General features: G+C 41.6%; 1 protein-coding gene across 1 annotated transcript; it reads left to right on the forward strand.

The window, feature by feature from the left end:
• The first annotated feature begins 367 nt into the window (after positions 1 to 367).
• On the forward strand, positions 368 to 18315 carry LOC142203882 (E3 ubiquitin-protein ligase RNF14-like). The gene is made up of 8 exons (XM_075274978.1): positions 368 to 506; positions 5105 to 5271; positions 6581 to 6732; positions 7135 to 7605; positions 9970 to 10198; positions 12491 to 12657; positions 13076 to 13203; positions 15654 to 18315. Exons 1-8 carry the CDS (start codon positions 379 to 381, stop codon positions 15655 to 15657), a joined length of 1446 nt encoding a protein of 481 aa, XP_075131079.1. The 5' UTR covers positions 368 to 378; the 3' UTR covers positions 15658 to 18315.
• The last annotated feature ends 3243 nt before the right edge of the window (positions 18316 to 21558 follow it).

The raw sequence follows: 21558 nt of genomic DNA on the forward strand, positions 1-21558 counted from the left end.
GCTGGTCTCAGGCAAGGGGGAATCTCTTGTCCACCTCCGAATAACACCCCCTTGTCTGCTCCTGCCTGACACTGCCCACCTGACAGTAGAGACTTGGATGAGCAGGCTCTAATACTGACAGCACTAGGAACAGTGGGGGCTAGAGAAAAACAGAAAATAACAGAAAATAACAGAAAATGTCGTCGCTGATAAAGTTGTTCTATGTATGACAGAAGATCTTGTCCTTCCATGTCAACTGTCTGCATTGTATACTGTCTCTTCCTGAAAAGACTGACTAAACAGGTAAAGCAGCCAGTGACATATGTTCAGGTGAGATCATTTGCAGTTTATAGTAATACATGGCACTGTCCCTTTAAGTCTGACACAGTACTTGGTCACATGCTTTTATTGGGCTGGGTGTGTATCCTCTCAGTCCTTCATTTTGTGGATTGCTGTTACAAGCTTCCTACTGTAAAGCTTCTTCTTCCAAGTATAGATCCAGAGTCTACGTCCTCGATCATATACAGGTAAGCTTCAGAACAGTGTGTGAAGGGTTAAAGTGAGATCAGATCTCTATGTAGATATAAATATAGATCTGTATGTAGCTGAAGACTGGGCTGTATAAAGGGGGGCTCTGGTTTCATTCAAATGAAGCTGATTCATTGATGTTAAGTTATAGAACCTTTTATCTACTTTGTATTTAGTTCCTCACCATGTTCAAGATCTTTTCTATTAATGTATGAAAACTGATACAATGTAACAAAATACCAGAGAAGGGAAAGGGACATGTATGCTGCTGTGTTTAGCTCATCTAGGCTTGATACACATGTAACAAACTCTCAACTGTGAGAAGTATTCGGTTCCATTCACACGGAGTAAAATGGTGCGGAATTCACGCGGAATCTGCATGGTAAAAAAGCCTCCCCATATAACTGTATGGGGAGGCTTTTTACCGTAACGATTCTGGTCCCAATCCCGCGCGGAATTTTCGCCATTTTACTCTGTGTGAATGGATCCTGGGGGCTGTATGAAGGACCTAATACTGAGGAAGTGCAGCATGGTAAGAGTCTATTCACATATATTACACAGTCTAACCAATGTTATGGACATTAAAATATAATTTGCCACCATTTTGGTCCACATTTTTTCCTAAAGTGATGTTCCTAAAGACTAAGGTTAGGTTCACATCCTCGCCGGAGTCTCTGTCAGAAGCTCCATCACAGAAACCAACAAAAATTGGTGGAGAGAGAAGTCCTACATGGAGAACTTTTGTCTCCATCACTTTGAGTATAAACAATGGCAGAAACCTGCCGAACCCCATTATAGTGTATGATGGAAGAATGGCGGAGGCCGTGACCTTAGCCTTCTAATAGATGTATAGCAGATGTTTATCCAAGTATTCATTGTACAGTGAGTCATGTGTAGTTACATAAGACTGGAAAACCCCGGTGACGCATTCCAAGTCCATTACTATTCCTTAGCAACCTCAGAGAGAAAAAAATACAGTGTCACCGAGTGACCTTTGGTATAAGTGTACCTGTGCTTTTATACAACTTCTACTGTTTTATATTCAATATCTCAGAAGATATTTTTTCCCTTTTTTATAAACCTAAGGTGTTTTATGACTTAACTCTTAATGGCAGAGATTTTTATATCTTAATGCTAATTTTTACATTTTTGTTATTGTCTTCTAAGAGTCGTAACGTGTTATATTTCCAGTGATGTAGCTATAAGAGGGCTTGCATTTTTGTAGGATCATTTGTATTTTTCAATGGAGCAATTTTATTAACTTTTTTTTTTTTATGTAGTTATATCCTATAAGCATTAGCTTGTTTTTTTTTTCTATTGATAAAGTTTTATGAGGGCTTGTTTTTTACCTTGATGTTTTCATTGGTACCCTTGTGGGTTTTATGGGAGATGGGATGAACAGAAAGACCAATTTTGCCATTGTTTTTATTCTATTTATGTCACTCTAAATCTACCACTAGGGGATTTAATCGCTAGTATAATATACTGCAATACATTGCCAGGCAACCTCTGGCATGGCCTAATCGTTAGTAAGTTGGCGGCCATGAAGCAGCCACTACCCTATTGCGATTGGATGTCAGTCCCTGTGAAAAACCTCTTAGATACAGAACCAAGTCATTACCTGTAAAAAAAATAATATATTGTAATTCTTAACCACTTATGACCTATGGGGTAAATCAGAAGGACTCACTGTTTCTTATTCCAATACTAGAAATTTATTGAAGTCTTAATGAGGGTAGAAACAGGAAGAATACAGAATAATAGTATTGGCTGTCAACGGTTTAGCCTCCAGCTTAGCCCTCCTGTACATGACTGCAAACACAATCTGCATGAGGGCCATATGTCCCGGACTGATCGCGGCCGTATGCATGGAAATCACTGACTCATATTGAGATATGATGCAATGGGCTCCTGAATGGCCCAAACGCTGCTGTACTAGACTGACATGAATCTGTCTGCCTAGTACAGTAGTCATCAGGAGCTCACTGCATTATACCAATAGCAATGGTGTGTTAAGAACTTTCATATTCCTGTCCTATGAATAGCTCCAAAATAGCTTATACTCATGACACACCCTTGTGTACCGAGATTGACGTGTATATCAGCAGTGTGTATAGTTAACTCTATATGTACCATTCACAAGGATATTGTTACTCATGTTATTTAATAACAGCAACAAAGTTAGACAAATGTTGGGGTCCACAAATTCTCTCTGGTTAATTGTAGGGAAATCCCAGCATACCAGCACAGCTCTGAATAGATGTGGGGCCTGCAGGGATTATGTACACCAGAGTATATAGAGTATACTCTGATACTCTGAAAGTACTGGGGAAAGCCCCAGGGGAGGGAATCCCAACAGCTGACAATGGGGGGGGTTCACATCTGCGTTCAGGTTTCCGTTGGGGGAGTCCACTTGGGGACACCCCGAACAGAGACCTATATGCATTAACAAGCAATTACCTTGGAAACCCGCAGACCCCATAGACTATAATTCTTTTTAATGCGTATAGGTTTCCGTTCAGGGGGTTCCCAAGTGGACTCCCTGAACAGAAACCCGAACACAGATGTGAACTGGACCTAAATCTTACCTTGTTCTCAAATCTGCAACATGGGAGGCAGAAATACTAACAGGCTCAAATGTTGCCTATAAGAGTATTTCCTGAGCTAAATATTACTCTTTCACCAGAACCATCATTCCCAGGCACTGGCGGAGCTCTATTGCACCTTCCTTGGATGAATTCCTACAGGAGCTTCTCTTAATAAGGAGAATGGAGGCCCTGGTGGTGCAGGATTTCACTGATTCCTCTAAATTTGGCCTTGGGTGGTGTTTCAGGAATTGTCTGAGTTCTCCTCTTTCTTCTCTTGATCTGGAGTTACCTTATTACTTTTTTCTTTTCCTCTTATGAGGTTACTGGTCGTTTTACCCCCCCCCCCCCTCTCCCATATGTGTCTTCCTGTTTGCTGTTCCCATTGTATGTTTCTCTCATGTGTTTCCCTGTTTCCCCATTTATCTTTAGATGTTGCTTTTACAATTCTATATACCTATTCCCTCGCCCATTTGCTAGCACATTGTGACTCAAAATGTTGGGCAAGGTTCTCCCCTAGCCTTTTGTACGTAGGCGAGGCCCTCTGCGCCTGTTGTTCACTTATATTGTTTTTCTATTATATTTTATTTGAAAACCCCTTAATAAACATTACACATAAATATTATTTTTCCTTACATGCGTAATGTACTTATATGTAAAGATATACTTTGAAGTGTCAGCACATTGTATGTTTTTAAAAAAACACACCAGGCATCTCCCCCAATCAGCTGATATCCCCACAAGGATGGAATCAGTAGTAGATGGCTATGCACAATATCACTGTCTGCACCACACTATTGCAGCTTGTTTCTCATTCAACTGAATGGAACCTGAGCTGCTATAGCACCACTATAGTCCACTATGATTCCATACACTGTGGATTTCAGCTGATCGGTGGGAGACCAGGTCTGGGACACTCCTAAAGATAGGCCATTTTGGGCAGCCCCTTTACTGCTTGAATTCAACATAAAATAATTTTTATATTACTTTTCTTACAATTTGTTGTTGTACAGTTTCCCTGTTATTCCTCCTGGAAATGTTTGACAACATTAACAATAGGATGTTACCATTGCCTTTGTCATCAGGGTGTGTCTTCGCACAGTTGAACACTAGAGATGAGCGAATAGTAATAGTTTGAGATTCGATATTCGTTTGGAGTAGCTCCCCAATATTCGACTACTCGAATTGAATATCGAACCCTATTATACTGTAGTCTATGGGGGGAAAATGCTCGTTTCAGGGGTAGGCAACATTCGATCAAATTATTTGTATTATTTATTACTGTAAGGCTGCATTCACACGGAGTAAACGCTGGCGTTTTTTGTGTGTTTTTTGCACATAGCGCCGCGTTTACGCCGCGTAGCGTCGCGTTAACGCCGCGTATACGCAGCGTTAACGCCGCGCTATTTAGCGGTGGCGTTGCCCGGCGTTAACGCGGCGTATACGCGGCGTTAACGCGACGCTACGCGGCGTAAACGCGGCGCTATGTGCAAAAAACACACAAAAAACGCCAGCGTTTACTCCGTGTGAATGCAGCCTAATGTAGTGGGGGGGAGTTGAATATGCTTGGGGGAGGTGGTTTGACTCCCTTTAAATGCTTACGAACTGTAAAATGATTTGCAGATCTGCTTAATGCGCATGTCCGCAGTACAAGCGGACATGCGCAGTCGGCTCTGCCCAGGCCCGATGCCTGGCAGAGTGAATTCAGAGCCGGAAGACACCACGGGGAAGCTGCACGGAGAAGACTTCTAAAAGTAGGAGAAGAACCAGCGTTGATTGGCTGAATAACAAGTGGTACTCGATCGAGTACGAGTATTTCGAATACCGTAGTATTCGATCGAATACCTACTCGATCGAATACTACTCGCTCATCTCTATTGAACACTAATTTTATACAATTTTAAGACTGTGATATTGAAATTATGAGACTATGATATCAATGTTAGCACATCCATTTTTGGTTATAAATGTACAGTACTTTTTAAAAAAAAATAAATTATAATTTTTGACAGATACAGAAATCCAATGTCCACAGAAGACAAAGAGGCACAAGAGGATGAACTTTTGGCCCTTACAAATATTTACTCAGTAGAAGAATTTAAGAGGGAAGATGCTGCTCCTGGAGGGGAAATTCACTTGTATCTGGAGTTACCTTCAGATTTTGTAATCTCAATTAAAAGTAAGACATTTAAGAAATTGACAGATGTATTTGTTTAAAAATGGGGGCATATACTGTATCTATTTATGTATATGTATATAGCTTCCTCTGTTTAGGTCTATGTACAGTGTATATATAGTTGTAGCTATTCTATTACGGATGTCATTTTTGTAGATTTGAAGAAATATAACTTTAAACTCTTATACGAATGAGGAGGTTTGTGCACCGGGGACGGGCCTATAGCCCTGGGTGCACTGTTCTTGCTGCTTGAGTAGGATTAGTGATATCATAGAAGGGACACTCACCAGAAAACGGTAAACTAACTGGATACTAAACTAGGGTAGTTTAGTATCCAGTTAGTTTACCGTTTTCTGGTGAGTGTGATTAGTAACGGTAGTGGACCTCTGTGATAGTATCATAGAAGGGAGGATTAACTCCCCCTGCATGGGGTGGCAAAAGCAGTGCTCCATAGAGCTGAAGGCTAAATTTAGAGGGGTTGTCCAGGCAAAAATGGACAACCCTTTTAATGTTTAAATTAGCAGGGGCAGCAATTTTATTTATTTTTTAATGTATTTTTTAATACATAATTGCATGTCCCCTTTGCTCTGGTGTCTTCCCTTGCCTCCCAGTTCATCTGCTCCGGGTCTCTTCTGGAGTTGCGCTGACCGCCAAGGCCAATCAGGGACTTGAGCACAACTCTGGAAGAGATCCACCAGAGCAACGGGAGGCAAAGTGTAGTAATGGATACCATCTTCCCAGCGGTAAAGTAACTATTGCACCTGAGGAAGGGCGTGGTTTGACGCCCGAAACGCGTTGTGTGTGAGTTCGTTGAGTAATAAAACCGCATTTTCCAATCATTGAGAAGAGCGCAGTTCCTCATTACCGGATTTACGTTCAAATCCGGTCCGTTGGTCCTTTACATTTCACCGGAGCAACAGGGACAGGTGAATATGCAAAAAAAAAAAAAAAAATTTCACTGCATCAGCTGATTTAACTGTTAAAAGCTTTGTCCATTTTGCCTGGACAACTCCTCTAAGAGTAGGTATGTCCCTGGTGCCCAAGCCTAGAGCTATAACTCAACAATCAGACACCCACTGGTGTCATTTTCCATGTTGTGGGAGGTGTTGACATGCCATTGAAAAAAAATATCATTTTAAATACAAAAGTAAATGTGTGTGTTTGCTGTATAAAGGAGAGTGTATATTCACATATAGTACACATCCATGTGTTCTATAAATCATATATACTACCTTTAGGAACATGACAGAAATATGATTCTGTTGAATATAGTCTAATTTAAATGCAATTTTATTTTGTATTTCTTTCTAAGGTAACAGTGCAACAAACTCCTTTGCAGACAACTTTGAGAACACTGTGTCTTTTCTTCCACCAATTGTATTGAACTTTGAACTTCCTCCAGGATACCCCTCCACTACACCCCCAAACTTCACACTAAGCTGCACGTGGCTGTCATCGGCACAGGTTACTTTTTATTCAATATATTGACAGCATTCCTTAAAGAAAATGTTTTTATTTATGGATATGGTTTCTTTGGTGTTTAGGATCTCAGGTCTCCTACAAATATGTGTGTCTGTGTGTGGGGGGAATGGGGGCGCCATAACAGTAGTAACTTCTGTTCTAGTGGATGGGCTCTTAGTCGTTAGGATGCCCCGGTGGATCCAAATGACTAAGAGCCCAGCATAAGTGTGGATCTAGCCTTAGTTGGTCCACTATATAACAAGCAGCATTGTACCCACTATGGTAACTAATCAGGGTGAGCCTTAACATAAAATTGTATATAACACAAGCATTACTACTTTAACAGTATACGTGGACTAGTGCTGTTTATTTTTTTAATGTGAATTTTTACTTTTATCATTTCAGCTTAGTCTGTTGTGCCAGCATTTAGATGACCTCTGGGAGGAGAACAGGGGATATGTGGTCTTGTTTCCATGGGTTCAGTTTCTAAAGGAGGAGACACTTGACTTCTTAAATATAACATCTCCATATGAAATTGACTTGTCTAATAATGGATTCCAGAACCCTGCTGATGGGGAAAGGGGATTATTGGATAAACGGGCCAAACAGGAGGTACAGTCAGTGCCTGCCCTGGTCAGAAACATCCTGGACTGCATTGAAATGCAAGAGAAGAAGGTCTTTGACAGCAAACAATTTGTCTGCAACATCTGTTTTATGGAGAAGCTGGGCAGTGAGTGCACCCTCTTCAAGAACTGCCAGCATGTGTACTGTAACATCTGTATGAAAGACTACTTTGAAATCCAGATTAAAGAAGGACAAGTCCATGCAATGAACTGCCCTGAACCAGAGTGCAAGTCTGTGGCAACGCCTGCTCAGGTATGTTATAGCTTATTGCAGTTCTTCATATGTTACTGATTCTGTTATGCTGAATGATAAGTCTACTTTCTAATTTCTCTCTAATGCTTTAACCCCTTCCCGCCGATGGCATTTTTTGATTTTCGTTTTTCGTTTTTGACTCCCCTCCTTCTAAACCCCATAACTTTTTTATTTCTCCGCTCCCAGAGTCATATGAGGTCTTAATTTTTGCGGGACAATTTTTTCTTCATGATGCCACCATTAATTATTCTATATAATGTACTGGGAAGCAGGAAAAAAATTCAGGATGGGGTGGATTTGAAGAAAAAATGCATTTCTGCGAATTTCTTACGGGCTTTGGTTTTACGGTGTTCACTGTGCAGCCAAAATGACATGTCCCCTGTATTCTGTGTTTCGGTACGGTTCCAGGGATACCAAATTTATATGGTTTTATTTACATTTTGACCCCTAAAAAAAATTCCAAAACAGTGTTAAAAATTTTTTTTCTAAAAGTCGCCATATTCCAACGGCCGTAACTTTTTTATACATAGGTGTACGGGGATGCATAGGGCGTCTTTTTTTGCGGGGCCGGGTGTACTTTTTAGTTCTACCATTTTCGGGAAATGTTATTGCTTTGATCACTTTTTATTCAAATTTTTATCAGAATTAAAACAGTGAAAAAACGGCGGTTTGGCACTTTTGACTATTTTTCCTGCTACGGCGTTTACCGAACAGGAAAAATATTTTTATAGATTTGTAGAGCGGGCGATTTCGGACGCGGGGATACCTAACATGTATGTGTTTCACAGTTTTTAACTACTTTTATATTTGTTCTAGGGAAAGGGGGGTGATTTGAACTTTTAATACTTTTTATATTTTTTTATATTTTTTTTTACTTTTTTTTTTTTTTTTTTGCATTTATTAGACCCCCTAGGGGGTGTTGAACCCCAGGGGGTCTGATCACTAATGCAATGCATTACAATGCTAATGCATTGCAATGCATTGCAAAAAATCATCATCTCTTTTGCAGGCTGTATACACCAGCCTGCAAAAGAGAGAATTTGCAGACCGGCTGGGAGCCTTTAACAAGGCTCCCGGCTGTCATGGCAACGGGGGGTCGGCCCTGGAGCATGCTCCAGGAGCCAGCGATCCCTGCCAAAATGGCGGCGCCTCTGGCGCCTTTGACAGCAGCGCCGGAGGGGTTTCATGCCTCCGATCGGTCCGGGGACCGATCGGAGGCATTAGAGCCGGTTGTCTACTGCTTAAAGCAGTAGACACCCGGCGGCTATGACGGCCGCCCGGCTCCCGGGCGGTTGCCATAGTTACAGACCCGACACGCGCCGTACTATTACGGCGCATGTCGGGAAGGGGTTAAAGGAAAACTGTAGCATGGGAAACGCTGTCTACTCTGCAGGCGGAATGTTATATAGCAGGAGGAGCTGAGGAGGTTGATATTTGGTTTCATTCTTTCTATGTTCAGAAGTCAAAGAGGTCCTGTACGTGATAGTGACAGCTATCTCTGTAGGCACTGTAATGGAGGGAAGGTTGTCAGTTGCTGATAGGACCGCCTCCTTGACTTCTCAAAATAGAAACAGAGATATAAATTATTAAATGACAAGTTATACTGTATCTTTTCCCATAAACTGTCAGTACTGGACTGGCCCACCAAAGTATCCTCTAGTGGGCCCAGGCTCTAACACAATCCTGTTCCAGCAGAAGACACCTAAAGTTGAAGGGTGCTATAGTCTATTTATTCCATAGGACTTGCAGCTCTATAACATGCGGCCAATAGACTGTACCCTACAACTACATATACATGGTTTACGCTGGGTTCACACCAGTGTTCAATCTCCGTTTTCAGGTTTCCATCTTCTGCATGCAGAAGACGGAAACCTGTCATGCCGAGTCCGGCCGTGTTTTATGCTCTCCGCGGCGAAACCATTTTTTAAAAATGGACACAGAGTACTGCATGTCCGACTCTGTGTCCGTTTAAAAAAAACGGTTTCGCTGCGTAGAGCATAAAACACTCACCGGTGCTCATGGCCGGACACCTTTCAAACCCATTCAAATGAAAGAGTCCTGCAGCTTTCTGTCTCCTGCTCTGTTTTGTGCAGGAAATGGAAACCTGCAGAACTGACTCCTGGGCGCAGATGTGAACGAGCCCTTAGAAGCACTTTTGGTGGTGGTAGACTCCATATGATCATCCTTTTATTTACCAGATTTATGTGTACTTTATATATGTATTATAGTCAGGTCTTAGTAGTTGTTGTTTGTTACTTTACAAAATCAAAAATATTGTTAAAAAAGATAATGCTAAATATTAAAAAAACAGCTCTCTGATTTACATGCAGATAGTAAATGGTCAATGTCCATGTTTACATGCAGGTAAGGGATCTGGTAGAGGAGCAGCTTTACGGCCGCTATGATCGTCTCCTCTTACAGTCAAGCTTGGATTTAATGGCTGATGTTGTTTACTGCCCACGTCCATGCTGTCGGACTCCAGTCATGCAGGAGCCAGAGGGTACAATGGCCATTTGCTCAGCTTGCCACTACGCATTTTGTATCTATTGCAAAAAGGCCTTCCATGGACTCTCTCCTTGCACAGTAAATGCAGGTACGTTCAGTGTCTCTTGTCTCTGTACTCTCAAGCACACAAAGTAAGTTCTGAAACATTTTATTTGCTCCATTCTTTTTTACTAAAAATTATATACATTGTATATATGTATGTATTTGAATATGTATGTGTCGCGGAGCTGAGGTATACGTCTTCCTCCGGATGGTCTTTTGAATCAACACGGACGCAAGAGGTCGGGAGACAACAGCAATTTATTGTAATCCACAAAGTTAGTAGCCGGCGGCGGTCACATCAACCGTAATAACAATAAGTCCACAGAAGTCACAATCCAATGATAGCTTTGGCTCCTTGGTCCTGTAACTACATCCTGGCTCTCTGCAGAGCTGTGCACAGGCCGGCTAACACATACTAACTGCTAGCTACAACTATATACTAAGACTGTTACACCTATATCTGTGGGTGGGAAGGACTGAGTCACAGATCCTTCTCCCCTCACCTATACCAAGGAGAGCAGACTCCCTGTCTACTATGGACAATGCACCATCCAACATCTTCTTGGAGACACTGATCAGATTATCTCCACCCATTGTCCTCACTGGTCCTCACTAGTTAGAGGTATTTGCATACAATGTGCTAACACACTAGACCCTAATCAGCCAACTACACATTGATGTATATAACAGGTTAGAGAATACATTCCACATGAAATATATATTACACATTGCCTATAGTATAGACTCTAACCATCCCGTGACAGTATGTATATATGAATGTATTTTCCTTGTAATGTTATGTTGTTAGTTACAATATTATAAATTATTGCTGTGCTGCAATGTGTAACAAATACCAAAAAATCCTACAAATACTATTGTAATAGTAATGTAGGGGTGGGTTAATATGCTTGGATCTGGTGACAGAAAATCTGTAGGCCGAGGCCCCACGGGACGTAAATGCCGAGGGGAAAAATCACAGTGTTTTACAGAAATGGCAAAGTAGATGGGATTCTAGCGAATCCCATGCCCACTGTACGGTAAAAACCGTGGTGCGGACACACTGAGATTTCCAAAACTGGTGCGTTTTTGGAAATCGCAGCATGTCAATTATACCTACAGAAATGCCGGTGGTTTCCCCATAGGTATAATTGAAACAGAAAGTCCGCAGAGAAAACCTCTGCAAACTTTCTGCCTAAAGCGCTGCAGGAAGAACTGCGATGCATAGCCGCCACGGTTTTTCCAGCTGCGCTTTTTTTCTGTAGGTCGCCCCATGAGGCTATGGCCTTAAGGTGACCAGGTGTACATTTAATTAATTTTTGTGTAGTTTCACCTAGTGAATTTTAAATAAATATTTCTTAATAAAGTTGATGCCTTTATACATATACCTTTTGGTTAGTGACACCTCCTACTTTTCTGCACACACTATTATGCCTCATAGTGGCCCCTGCACACTGTATTATGCCCCATTGTGGACACCCATGAACAATTATTATACTCTGGGGTCTTTTCAGACCCCAGAGTATAATATCCGAGATCCGAGGGGGGGGGGGGGGTAACAACTTAAAAAACACTGTTCCTGACCTGTCCCTAGCTCCGCTGCACTCCTTGGTTGTGTCGGCCATCTTTAATGATGTCCAGGATGTCACATGACCCGGAACGCAGGCCCCAGTCATGTGACGTCAAGGACTTCACACAAGTGACGTGAAAAGACCCCCCCCCAAGTATAATAATAGTGTTTGTGCGGCCGAGATCGATAAATAAATAGGGTCCGTTACCATCTGGAGTAACTCCAGCTGGTAATGGCCTATTAAAAAAACCCCAAAACAACGCAACGGTAGCACCTGTTGCCGGGCCCCTAATGTCCCGGGCCCTATGTTAGCTGCTACCACTGCTACCCCAATAGTTCCGCCCCTGGTCAGTGTGCTATCTGAGTTTTTCCCGAATAGCACATTGACCCATTCATTTCTATTGAACCATACACATACCCATGAATGACATGGTCACATCTGTGGGCTGACAGTCCAGGTCACAAAATATGGTACATGTCCTATTCCTGTCTGATTTTGCGGTCTTGCTTCAACAGCTCCTATTCATTGAATGGGGGGCCGTAGAAGCACAACCGGTACACTGGCGGCAACCGGTTAGCACAGCATGGCTTAACTTTGTACATGATTTTGAGTCATAATATTTGGCTATAAAGATTGCCCTCCGTGCACTTCATTTGGCCATGGTTTTCCGGTCTATATTTCCTATTTGTTATTTAATCATAATAACAGCTATATTTGTCTTTTTTTGACCCAATACAGACTTATTAAAGATATATTCTGATTTCTCCTAGAAAAACTCATTGAATTGACTAAGGAGTATCTAGCTGCTGATGAGAAAGGAAAGAGAGAACTACTAAAGAGATATGTACAGCTGAAGAAGGTTATTGACGAAATGAAGAGTCATGAATGGGTAAAGGGCAACTCCAAGCCCTGTCCCAGCTGTAAAGCTCCCATTGAGGTAAAATATCAGACATCAGGAGAGAATCTGACAAGAGATACTGAGATCACATTGTAAGATTGCAGCCCCTATAGAGGACTACAAAGACTATCACAATGCCTCCATACTGCACACTGATGGCTCTTATCTCCGAGGGGAGCAGTATTAGATATATTGAAATCTAACTCCTATCCAACTCGTCTTTTCATCAATGACATATATTTGGGAAGACTCAGTCATCACACATGGCACATACTGTATACAAAAACTGTATAGTAGGCATCAGGGAATGAGAAAGTGTTGTAGTATAGGGTGGATGTTTTCTGCATGCTTCCGAGGTTACTATGCAGGTGGAGGTAGGATTAGGAGGGGTCAAGGCTATGTTCAGATTCCGCACACAATAACTAATATATTTTATTATGTTTTTATTATTATACAGAAAATTGATGGCTGTAACAAAATGGCCTGTAGCGGGTGTAAGCAGTTCTTTTGCTGGATCTGTTTGAAGATACTCCCACAAGATGACCCGTATAAACATTTTAACCCTCCTGTACAATGCAGAATGCGGTAAATATCCGATATGGTTTTATAGACGTTTCTATTAACAAGTTTTTCAGAGTTTTCTGTATTGATCGTGTGTTGTTCTCCCCACAGCTTCAGTCTATTCTTAGTAGCAGTCTTACTGAGTTTCTATAACATATATTTATGCATATATGTGTACACACACAAATGTTTAGTGACTATTATTATTTTTATAAATGAAAGCTAGTTTCCAAAAACTCCGCAAAGTAGGGCCCAATATAGGGTCAGGGCAAGGCATTTTAGTGTCCTAGGCAGATAAAGTAAATTGTATACCCCTTAACTTGAATTCTTTCATGATGGAAGTGACTGAGTCTCGAAAAAGTTATTAAGAATATTCTATATTATATTGAGTGAAGTACCTGGTGTCCTGTAGTTTATTCAGCTCCTTAAGCTCCACTGCAGTCCAGGAGTGCAAGATTCCTGCAATATGGAGAGATAGGGATAGAAGTGTCACTAGTACTAAGGGAGACCACTAGCTCTTGTAGATATTTCCCAACAACTACTACAGTGTCACCAAAAAAAAAATGCAAACCTACTCATGACTGTAGCTACTGCTAATAGACTGTATTATGACACACTATGGTAGAGTTCATATGTGGCAGCGTTGTGTGGCCATACACTATATTTGTCAGCACCATATTGATGACTATTTAGCTACTGAGCTTCAGCAGGTTTTCCAGTCTGACAATAGAAACTCTGTTGCTGTTCCTTACCACCTCTTTTATGAACAGTAAAGAAATAGTAACTTCTTATATGACAGGTTTGGCTTAGTAGATACAGCATAGTAGTCTGTCACATTATTTGCAAGGTGATTGCTCCAGTAAAATAGATTATTGATCTATTGATTGATATATAATACAATTAGATGCAATAAAAAAATATATCTAATGACTTGAGTGTCCCCATGCATAGTGCAGTCAGGATATAGCTAAAGACTGGTGAGCCCTCATGCAAAAATTTCACATGCAAATTTTCTTCATGTTGGCTGGCAGCAGTCCATGCGTAACTTTATGCAGTAGTGTTAGCAATGTCACCTTTAAGGTTTTGTAGCTAGTGAACAGGGAAATTGCCCAGTCAAAAAAATTATTAATAAGTCATTAATATTAATGAATCTGACTTAGGGTGCATTCACACTGAGTATACGCTCAGCTCATTCTGAATGTAAAACACATTCAGAAAGAGCGCGTACAAAGCAGATCCCATTCATTTCTATGGAAGCCGGCATACATGCGTATCACATTGAAAGCAATAGGGGAAAAAAGCTTCCCATTTATTTCAATGGGGAGCGCACGTATGCCGGCTCCCATGGAAATGAATGGGATCTGTTTTGTACGTGATCATTCTGAATGTGTTTTACGTTCAGAATGAGCTGAGCGTATACTCAGTGTGAATACACCCTTATCCTACGAGCAATACATCCAAACCCTCAATGCCTCCAATTCAAGAAAATTAATTGAATCCACTCCATCCTCACCCCTGAACTTACAAAAAATGCTTGTTCACACTCTCATAATCTCCCTCTAAACCACTATAACACCCTTCTACGCGGCCTTTCAGCAAACACCCTAGCCCCCCTATAGTCCACCTTAAACTCTGCCGCTTGCTTAATCCACCTCTCCCCGTTTTTCATCAGCTGCTCCCCTCTGCCAATCACTTCACTGACTACCCATCAGCCAGCAAATAGAGTTAAAAATGTTAATTCTGACATACAAAGCTGACCACTGCCTGTCCCCTCCATACACCTCTGACCTAATCTCCTGCTACCTGCCCACATGTAACCACTGATCCTCTTAGGACCTCCTCCTCCGCTATGCTCTTATCCGCTCTTCACACAAACGTCTCCAAGACTTCTCCTGTGCATCCTAATACTCTGAAACTCACTAAAACACATAAGACTGTCTCCAAAAAATTAAAAGCTCCAAGAAAACCCTGAAGACTCGCCTCTTAAGAATGGCCTACAACTTTCAATAACATTTCTGCCACCAGACCACCATCTGCACAGCTTATACTCTGATCTATTGTCTCTATCCCCTTTCTCTGAGGCTGTCCATGAGCGTAGGGCACAATAGTGATAACAATAAAATAATAACAATAATAATAATAATAATGTACATCGCTCTTAGAATTAACCATATAGTAGCCAGAGATTTATTGGCCACACAATATCCAAGCCAATAGTATTACACAGCATTCAAGCAATAAATTGTCAATATACATTTTGGTCTAGGGTAGTGAAGGGGTTTATGTCAGTATAACTATTGCTCTAAGGTAATGAAGAGACTAACATCCTATTTGCTCTCCCTTTATACCTCAAGTCTATTTTTTTTGCCTTGTACTGTACTATGTATTTTGTAAGCCATGCCGTCTTCTAGCAAGGAGCTACGTTTCTTGTAGCCGTAATATGGTAATGATTTTGTGCGTTTATTTATTTGCAGGTAGTAAAGTGAGATGGGATTTTTATGAAGATAAAGAAGATTGATTTGTGACTGTGGTTCTTACTATAATGTTCTTACCATAAGGGTGATCCCCAGCAGAAGATGCAGGATTGACCCTGATAACCCAAATGAACTTTACTAAAACAGTTTAAAAGATATATATATATATATATATATATATATATATATATATATATATAATATTAAATTATATCTCAACATACAGATTCAATTGTAACCAAAAGCATCAGTTAGAAATAACAATTATTTGCCTCTCTATACCCCTCCAAAAAATGTGACTAGTGAAAATGAAAAATTACTGATCACTGTGTCTAACACCTATATAGAAATACGTATTGCACGCTATTAATGTCATTCTATGGAATAGTAGGAGCGCCTACTCCCTGCCTGATGACACTTGCCTTCTATTAGTCCTGTGATTACAGCAGCCTCTGCACCAATTCACGCAGGGTACGCTATATCAGAGGGATGTGGCAAGCGCAGTTCTGTTTACAGTGTACTATTTCTATTAAATATTAATGACACCAGAATTTTCACTATGAGACTTAAGCTAAGTTTAAACCATGCTTCTTTTACGCCTGTTGTTCTGATCCAAACAGTAGAATGAAAACTAGTATAATGACGAATGCAGCCCGAGCACGTCTTGTCTGTGTAAATCATCATTCATTGTAATGTAAAAAATAAGACATCTAGGGACAACACGGTGCTCAGTGGTTAGCACTACAGCCTTGCAGTGCTGGAGTCCTGGGTTCAAATCCTGCCAGGAACAACATCTGCAAGGAGTTTGTATGTTCTCCCCGTGCTTGTGTGGATTTCTTCCCATTCTACAAAGACATACTGATAGGGGCTCACAATCTAATTAAAAAAAAAAAATCTAGTTTGTTTACTTTTCAAATGGAAGAACAAGTCCTGCAGATGTGATTTGATCTTCCATATGAAAAGTAATCACACAAGAAAGAAAAATAAAGTAGCCATCTTGCTTTTCTTAATGTTACAGTGACTAATGACATATGCAGACAGAATGTGCTTTGTCCGCATCAGTCATCATATTTGTTATTCAGTCTGTTGTTCTGATCATATTACAGATCTGAACAATGGACTGAAAAGCACCTGTCAACATGATTCCATCACCCAAACCAAGCACAGTACTGGAGAGGACATTGCATGTCTTCTGCTGTGTTGTCTTATAAGTCTTATAAACGCTTAAACGATCCTACAAGCCTTTTTGGCTAAACCTACACGTAGCGAAATGAAGCTAAAAATACCTAAGAAAACAATGCAGCTGAAGTGTTGAGTTTTTGCAGTGTTTTCTTCTGCGTTTGTTTCCCCGTTTGTGACTCTGCAGCTACAATGAACATGCTAGGATTTTCAAAAAAAATGCGTAGCTTTTCTACAGCTTTTTTTCTGCAATGTGTGGATGAAATCAAATGAAATCTCATTCACTTTGCTGGTGCTGTAAAATGCGGTGTTTTTTCTCACAACAGCCAAAAACGTGGGGCCTTACCCAATATTCAAAATAGCTTATTAAAATCAAGGGGGTGGACCTATCTTGCCGTGGATTCTGCAGCTGAGTCAGCCGGGGTGTCCGCGGCTCGAGACACTCTCCTGTTTAGGCCCATTCATTCGGACCTAATCAGGAGCGGAATGCCGCGACTCAATGCTGGGGTACTGTCGGCATCCTGTCGTGGCTAGCAGCGTGGTTTCCTCTGTGTGAACATAGACTTCACTGCAAAAGCCTCTTTGAACTCCCATATGAAGCCACAACCTCAGGCTTCAATTCATCAATTGTGCAATCGACAGGCGTGTTATATGACACAACCTTTGCTACCACTCCTCCTGATCTGGTGGAAGACAGGGAGCAGGCAGGCATGTGGAGAAGAGGGTGAATTTGTGACCCTGTGGAAGACGTGCAATGCCCTGTCAAGTACAGTACTTTGTTGGGATGCTGCAAGCATGTTTTCCGATTTCCTTAAAAATGGGTACACCCTTGAGTACGCATGAGCTTTCAGCTAAACCAAAGTTGTCTTTGCAAAATGAATACACTACCCTACACAGCAATCCTATTAGTCTCGTGGTGAAAGTTCTGGTGGTAGGCGGCCTTAAACGAAAGTACATAAATGTGAACTTGAAGGATTTTTTTTTGTTTTTTAGGATAGAAATATTAATGACCTATTATAAAGATATGTCACTAACATCACATCAGTTGGGGTCTGACACCCAGGACTCCCCATCAATAAGCTGTTCGCAGCAGATGATACACACATAATGTAGAAGGAAGCAGACAGCACTGTTCTCTGTGGAGTGGCCAGACCAGGTCATGCAGATCAGCTCATTCTTTTGAATGGGAATTAAGCTGCAGTGACTCAGGCCAGCCACTATACATAGAACAGAGCTGTCTGCTTCCTGCTCCATTCACTGCATATCAGCTGCTGATCAATAGGGCTGCTAAATGTCATATCCCGACAGTGACCTATCTTCAGGTCATTATTATTTATAGCCACAAAAACAACTTTAATATAAGAAATAAATTGTAGTATTTGCGATTGTGACATTTTTTTAATTTATTTTTGCCAAATCCCATTTTATGATGGTTTACAATGATATGTTTATAGAGATGCAATAAAACTGAATTGGACTGAAATGATACCGGATCTAATGTTATTAAATTTACAGAAAAGCAAATGGAAGTGTGTAATATTCAACATATACAGTAGAATGAAGAAATATGTGCACAAAAACAAGGATGCATTGCCAGGCAGACTAGGCAGGGGTGTTGCCAGTGGAACAGAACTGGGTCACAGCCCCCAAATGTAGCTATCAAGTTGTGTATAGTAGCTTTCCTCTTATTTATTAGTTAATTAGTCACCGGCTGTGGTTCTTTTGTAATAGGGGGTGTATAACCGTATTCACACATGTCATGAGTACAGACATAAAATTTAAAAGACTTTTTCATAGGACTGTATATTGGGTGAACATTATTACAATTGGGGGCACTACTAATAGTATATTGGGGGAGCATTATTACTATCAGGAACATCTTGAGATACATTGTTACTAGTACGGACACACTGATGGACCATTAACACAAAGGGGGCACGAATATCGTCATGGGCAGAATTACATCTGAGGGCATTATGTATGCTGCTAATTAAGGGGGTACTTTGTGTGACTAATTACTGTAGGGACTGTGTGTGTGTGGTACTACTTATAGTATTTTCATGCAGCGCTATCCATATGATCTATATAGCGGTATTGTTCCTGCAGTACATTGTCTAGTGTCAATGGACAACACAATATTGGTTAGGAGCAAAATGGCACAGTGGGGTTAAAAGTGAGGAACATAGGATATCTGTGTGGTAAACTCTGGCTAGAAGTGTTTGTGGCGGTCTGGGCCAAACAGAGAAAACTAGTTAGGCTGGGTTTACACCGTGATTTCTTACTAAAAACTGCATGCTGCATGCACCTGCGCCACAAAGTCAGGCATGCAGGTTTAAAAAAAAAAACGGTTTCGCCGTGGAGAGGCACAAAACGCTCATGGGCGCTCGCTTTGCAAACCCAATTCAAATGAATGGGATTGAAAACTGACTGCCGGGTTTCCGTCCCCTGTCCAGTTTCTCAGGGCAGAAGACGGAAACCGGCAGGATTGCCTAAAGCGGACATAGGCGCAGGTCTGAACCCGCCATCACCTGTATAACAGCCATTAAATTGAATACCTCTAGTTTATTAGCAGAGTAGAAATGTACTGCTCATAAACACAAGCAGTTCTTCAGTTAAGGAGCGTTCACACTACCGTCTGTGTCCGACAGGTAGTGTCCGCTCCTAGTGTCTGCTCAAAATCTGGCACGGACATTAGGAGCAGACACTAGCTGTGTCCGTGACACTTGTCATTCATTTAAATGGCGATCGGGTGTGTTCTATTGCACTCCGTGCCCTTCCTTCACTGTCCGCATGTAAAGATGTCCGACTTTTCAAACGGACAGAAAAACCCGACATGTAGGGTTTTTCTGTCCGCTTGAAAAGTCGGACATCTTTACATGCGGACAGTGAAGGAAGGGCACGGAGTGCAATAGAACACACCCGATGTCCATTTAAATGAATGACAAGTGTCACGGACACAGCCAGTGTCCGCCGTGCCAGATTTTGAGCGGACACTAGGAGCAGACACTACCTGTCGGACACAGACGGTAGTGTGAATGCCCCCTAAGAGAGCACTGTGTAAGCCCATCCTTAGGAGAACAACTACAATCAGAGAGGATGGAATAAGTATGTATTTTGTCTGTGTATTCTATAACTACTACTGTTGTCTGCTGAAAATTTGGTACATATGCAATGGGGCTGAGGTCCTGGAATTTTTAAAGGGATTTTACCATTAAACTACCTTTTTTTCTAATTACCACGTCGGAATAGCCTTAAGAAAGGCTATTCGTCTTCTACCTTTAGACATGGTCCCCGCCGCGTCGTTCCGTAGAAATACCGGTTTTAACCGGTATGCAAATGAGCTCTCCACAGCAATGAGGGCGGGCCCCAGCGCTGAAAGGCCGATGAGCGCATTCCCATTGCTGCCCGAGAGCTCTTTCCTGCGCCGCCTCCCTCTTCTGCAGCAACTCCGCCTCTTCTGGCTTCTCTTGCTCTTGTAGTTCGATACAGGAGCATAGAGAGGCCACCCCAAAATGGCCGCCGGCCGGCTCCTGTATTGAACTGCAAGAGCGGCTACCCAAAAATGGCCGCCGGCCGGCGACCATTTTTGGGTAGCCTCTCTATGCTCCTGTATCGAACTACAAGAGCAAGAGAAGCCAGAAGAGGCGGAGTTGCTGCAGAAGAAGGAGGCGGCACAGGAAAGAGCTCTGGGCAGCAATGGGGACGCGCTCATCGGTGTTTCAGCGCTGGGGCCCGCCCTCATTGCTGCGGAGAGCTCATTTGCATACCGGTTAAAACCGGTATTTCTACGGAATGGCGCGGCAGAGACCACGTCTAAAGGTAGGAGACGAATAGCCTTTCTTAAGACTATTCTGACGTGTTCATTAGAAAAAAAGGTAGTTTAATGGTAGAATCCCTTTAAGAATGCAGCAATGCCCCAGATACTTTTTAGCAATTTGAGATAAAAATGTTGTGAGCTACAGTATATAGATATCTTAGCGCAGCCGCATAATGAAAAACATAGATTATAGGCTGCTATAAAAATCTATAAAGGTGGAGATAAGTGTGTATTAATTTGCACTTAAAACGTGACCTCATTCAGATGCACAGTACCAGTTCAGCACTGTCGGTCATAGTTGCTCCTGCATCCCTAGCACCTCCTTCAAGCATATTCAACTGCCACCACCACCACATTACACTGATGAATATCAGACCTTTGTTAGGTCTGCAACTTTTGTAGATTTGGAGAAAATCAACTTTGAAGTCTTATGCAAATTATGCAGTTGGTGCACTGGGGGCGGGCTTTCAGTTCTGGGAGCACTGTTCTTGCTGCTCAAGTAGCATGATAATGTCATAGCAGTGGGAAGATCAAATCTCACTGCACACCTATTGTCATTCATTCATTCTCATGCTGGTGCTAACTGCACCTAAATTATTAATAGGTTCTGGCTTCTTAATAATTCAGGTGCACTTCTGTGCTAGAAATGAAATAACGCCAGCCAGAAGCTGGTGTAAATTTCAGATATAAATCACACCAGTTTTCTGGCGTGAGTTATAGTATATTTGTCAGGCTGATGCGTTCTTGCTCCAATGTTCATAAAAAGTAAAAAACGGAACACTGGAGGCACATCGAGGCACATCTTTGGCGCAAGAAACTGCCATGCACCAAAGATGTTCCATATTTATACTAGAAAGAGTGTACTGTCTAAGTGGCCACAAGAAAATGGCCGCAGGCATGGCAGAGCCA

The sequence above is a fragment of the Leptodactylus fuscus genome, chromosome 5 (genome assembly GCF_031893055.1).
Source record: "Leptodactylus fuscus isolate aLepFus1 chromosome 5, aLepFus1.hap2, whole genome shotgun sequence".
Lineage (NCBI taxonomy): Eukaryota > Metazoa > Chordata > Amphibia > Anura > Leptodactylidae > Leptodactylus > Leptodactylus fuscus.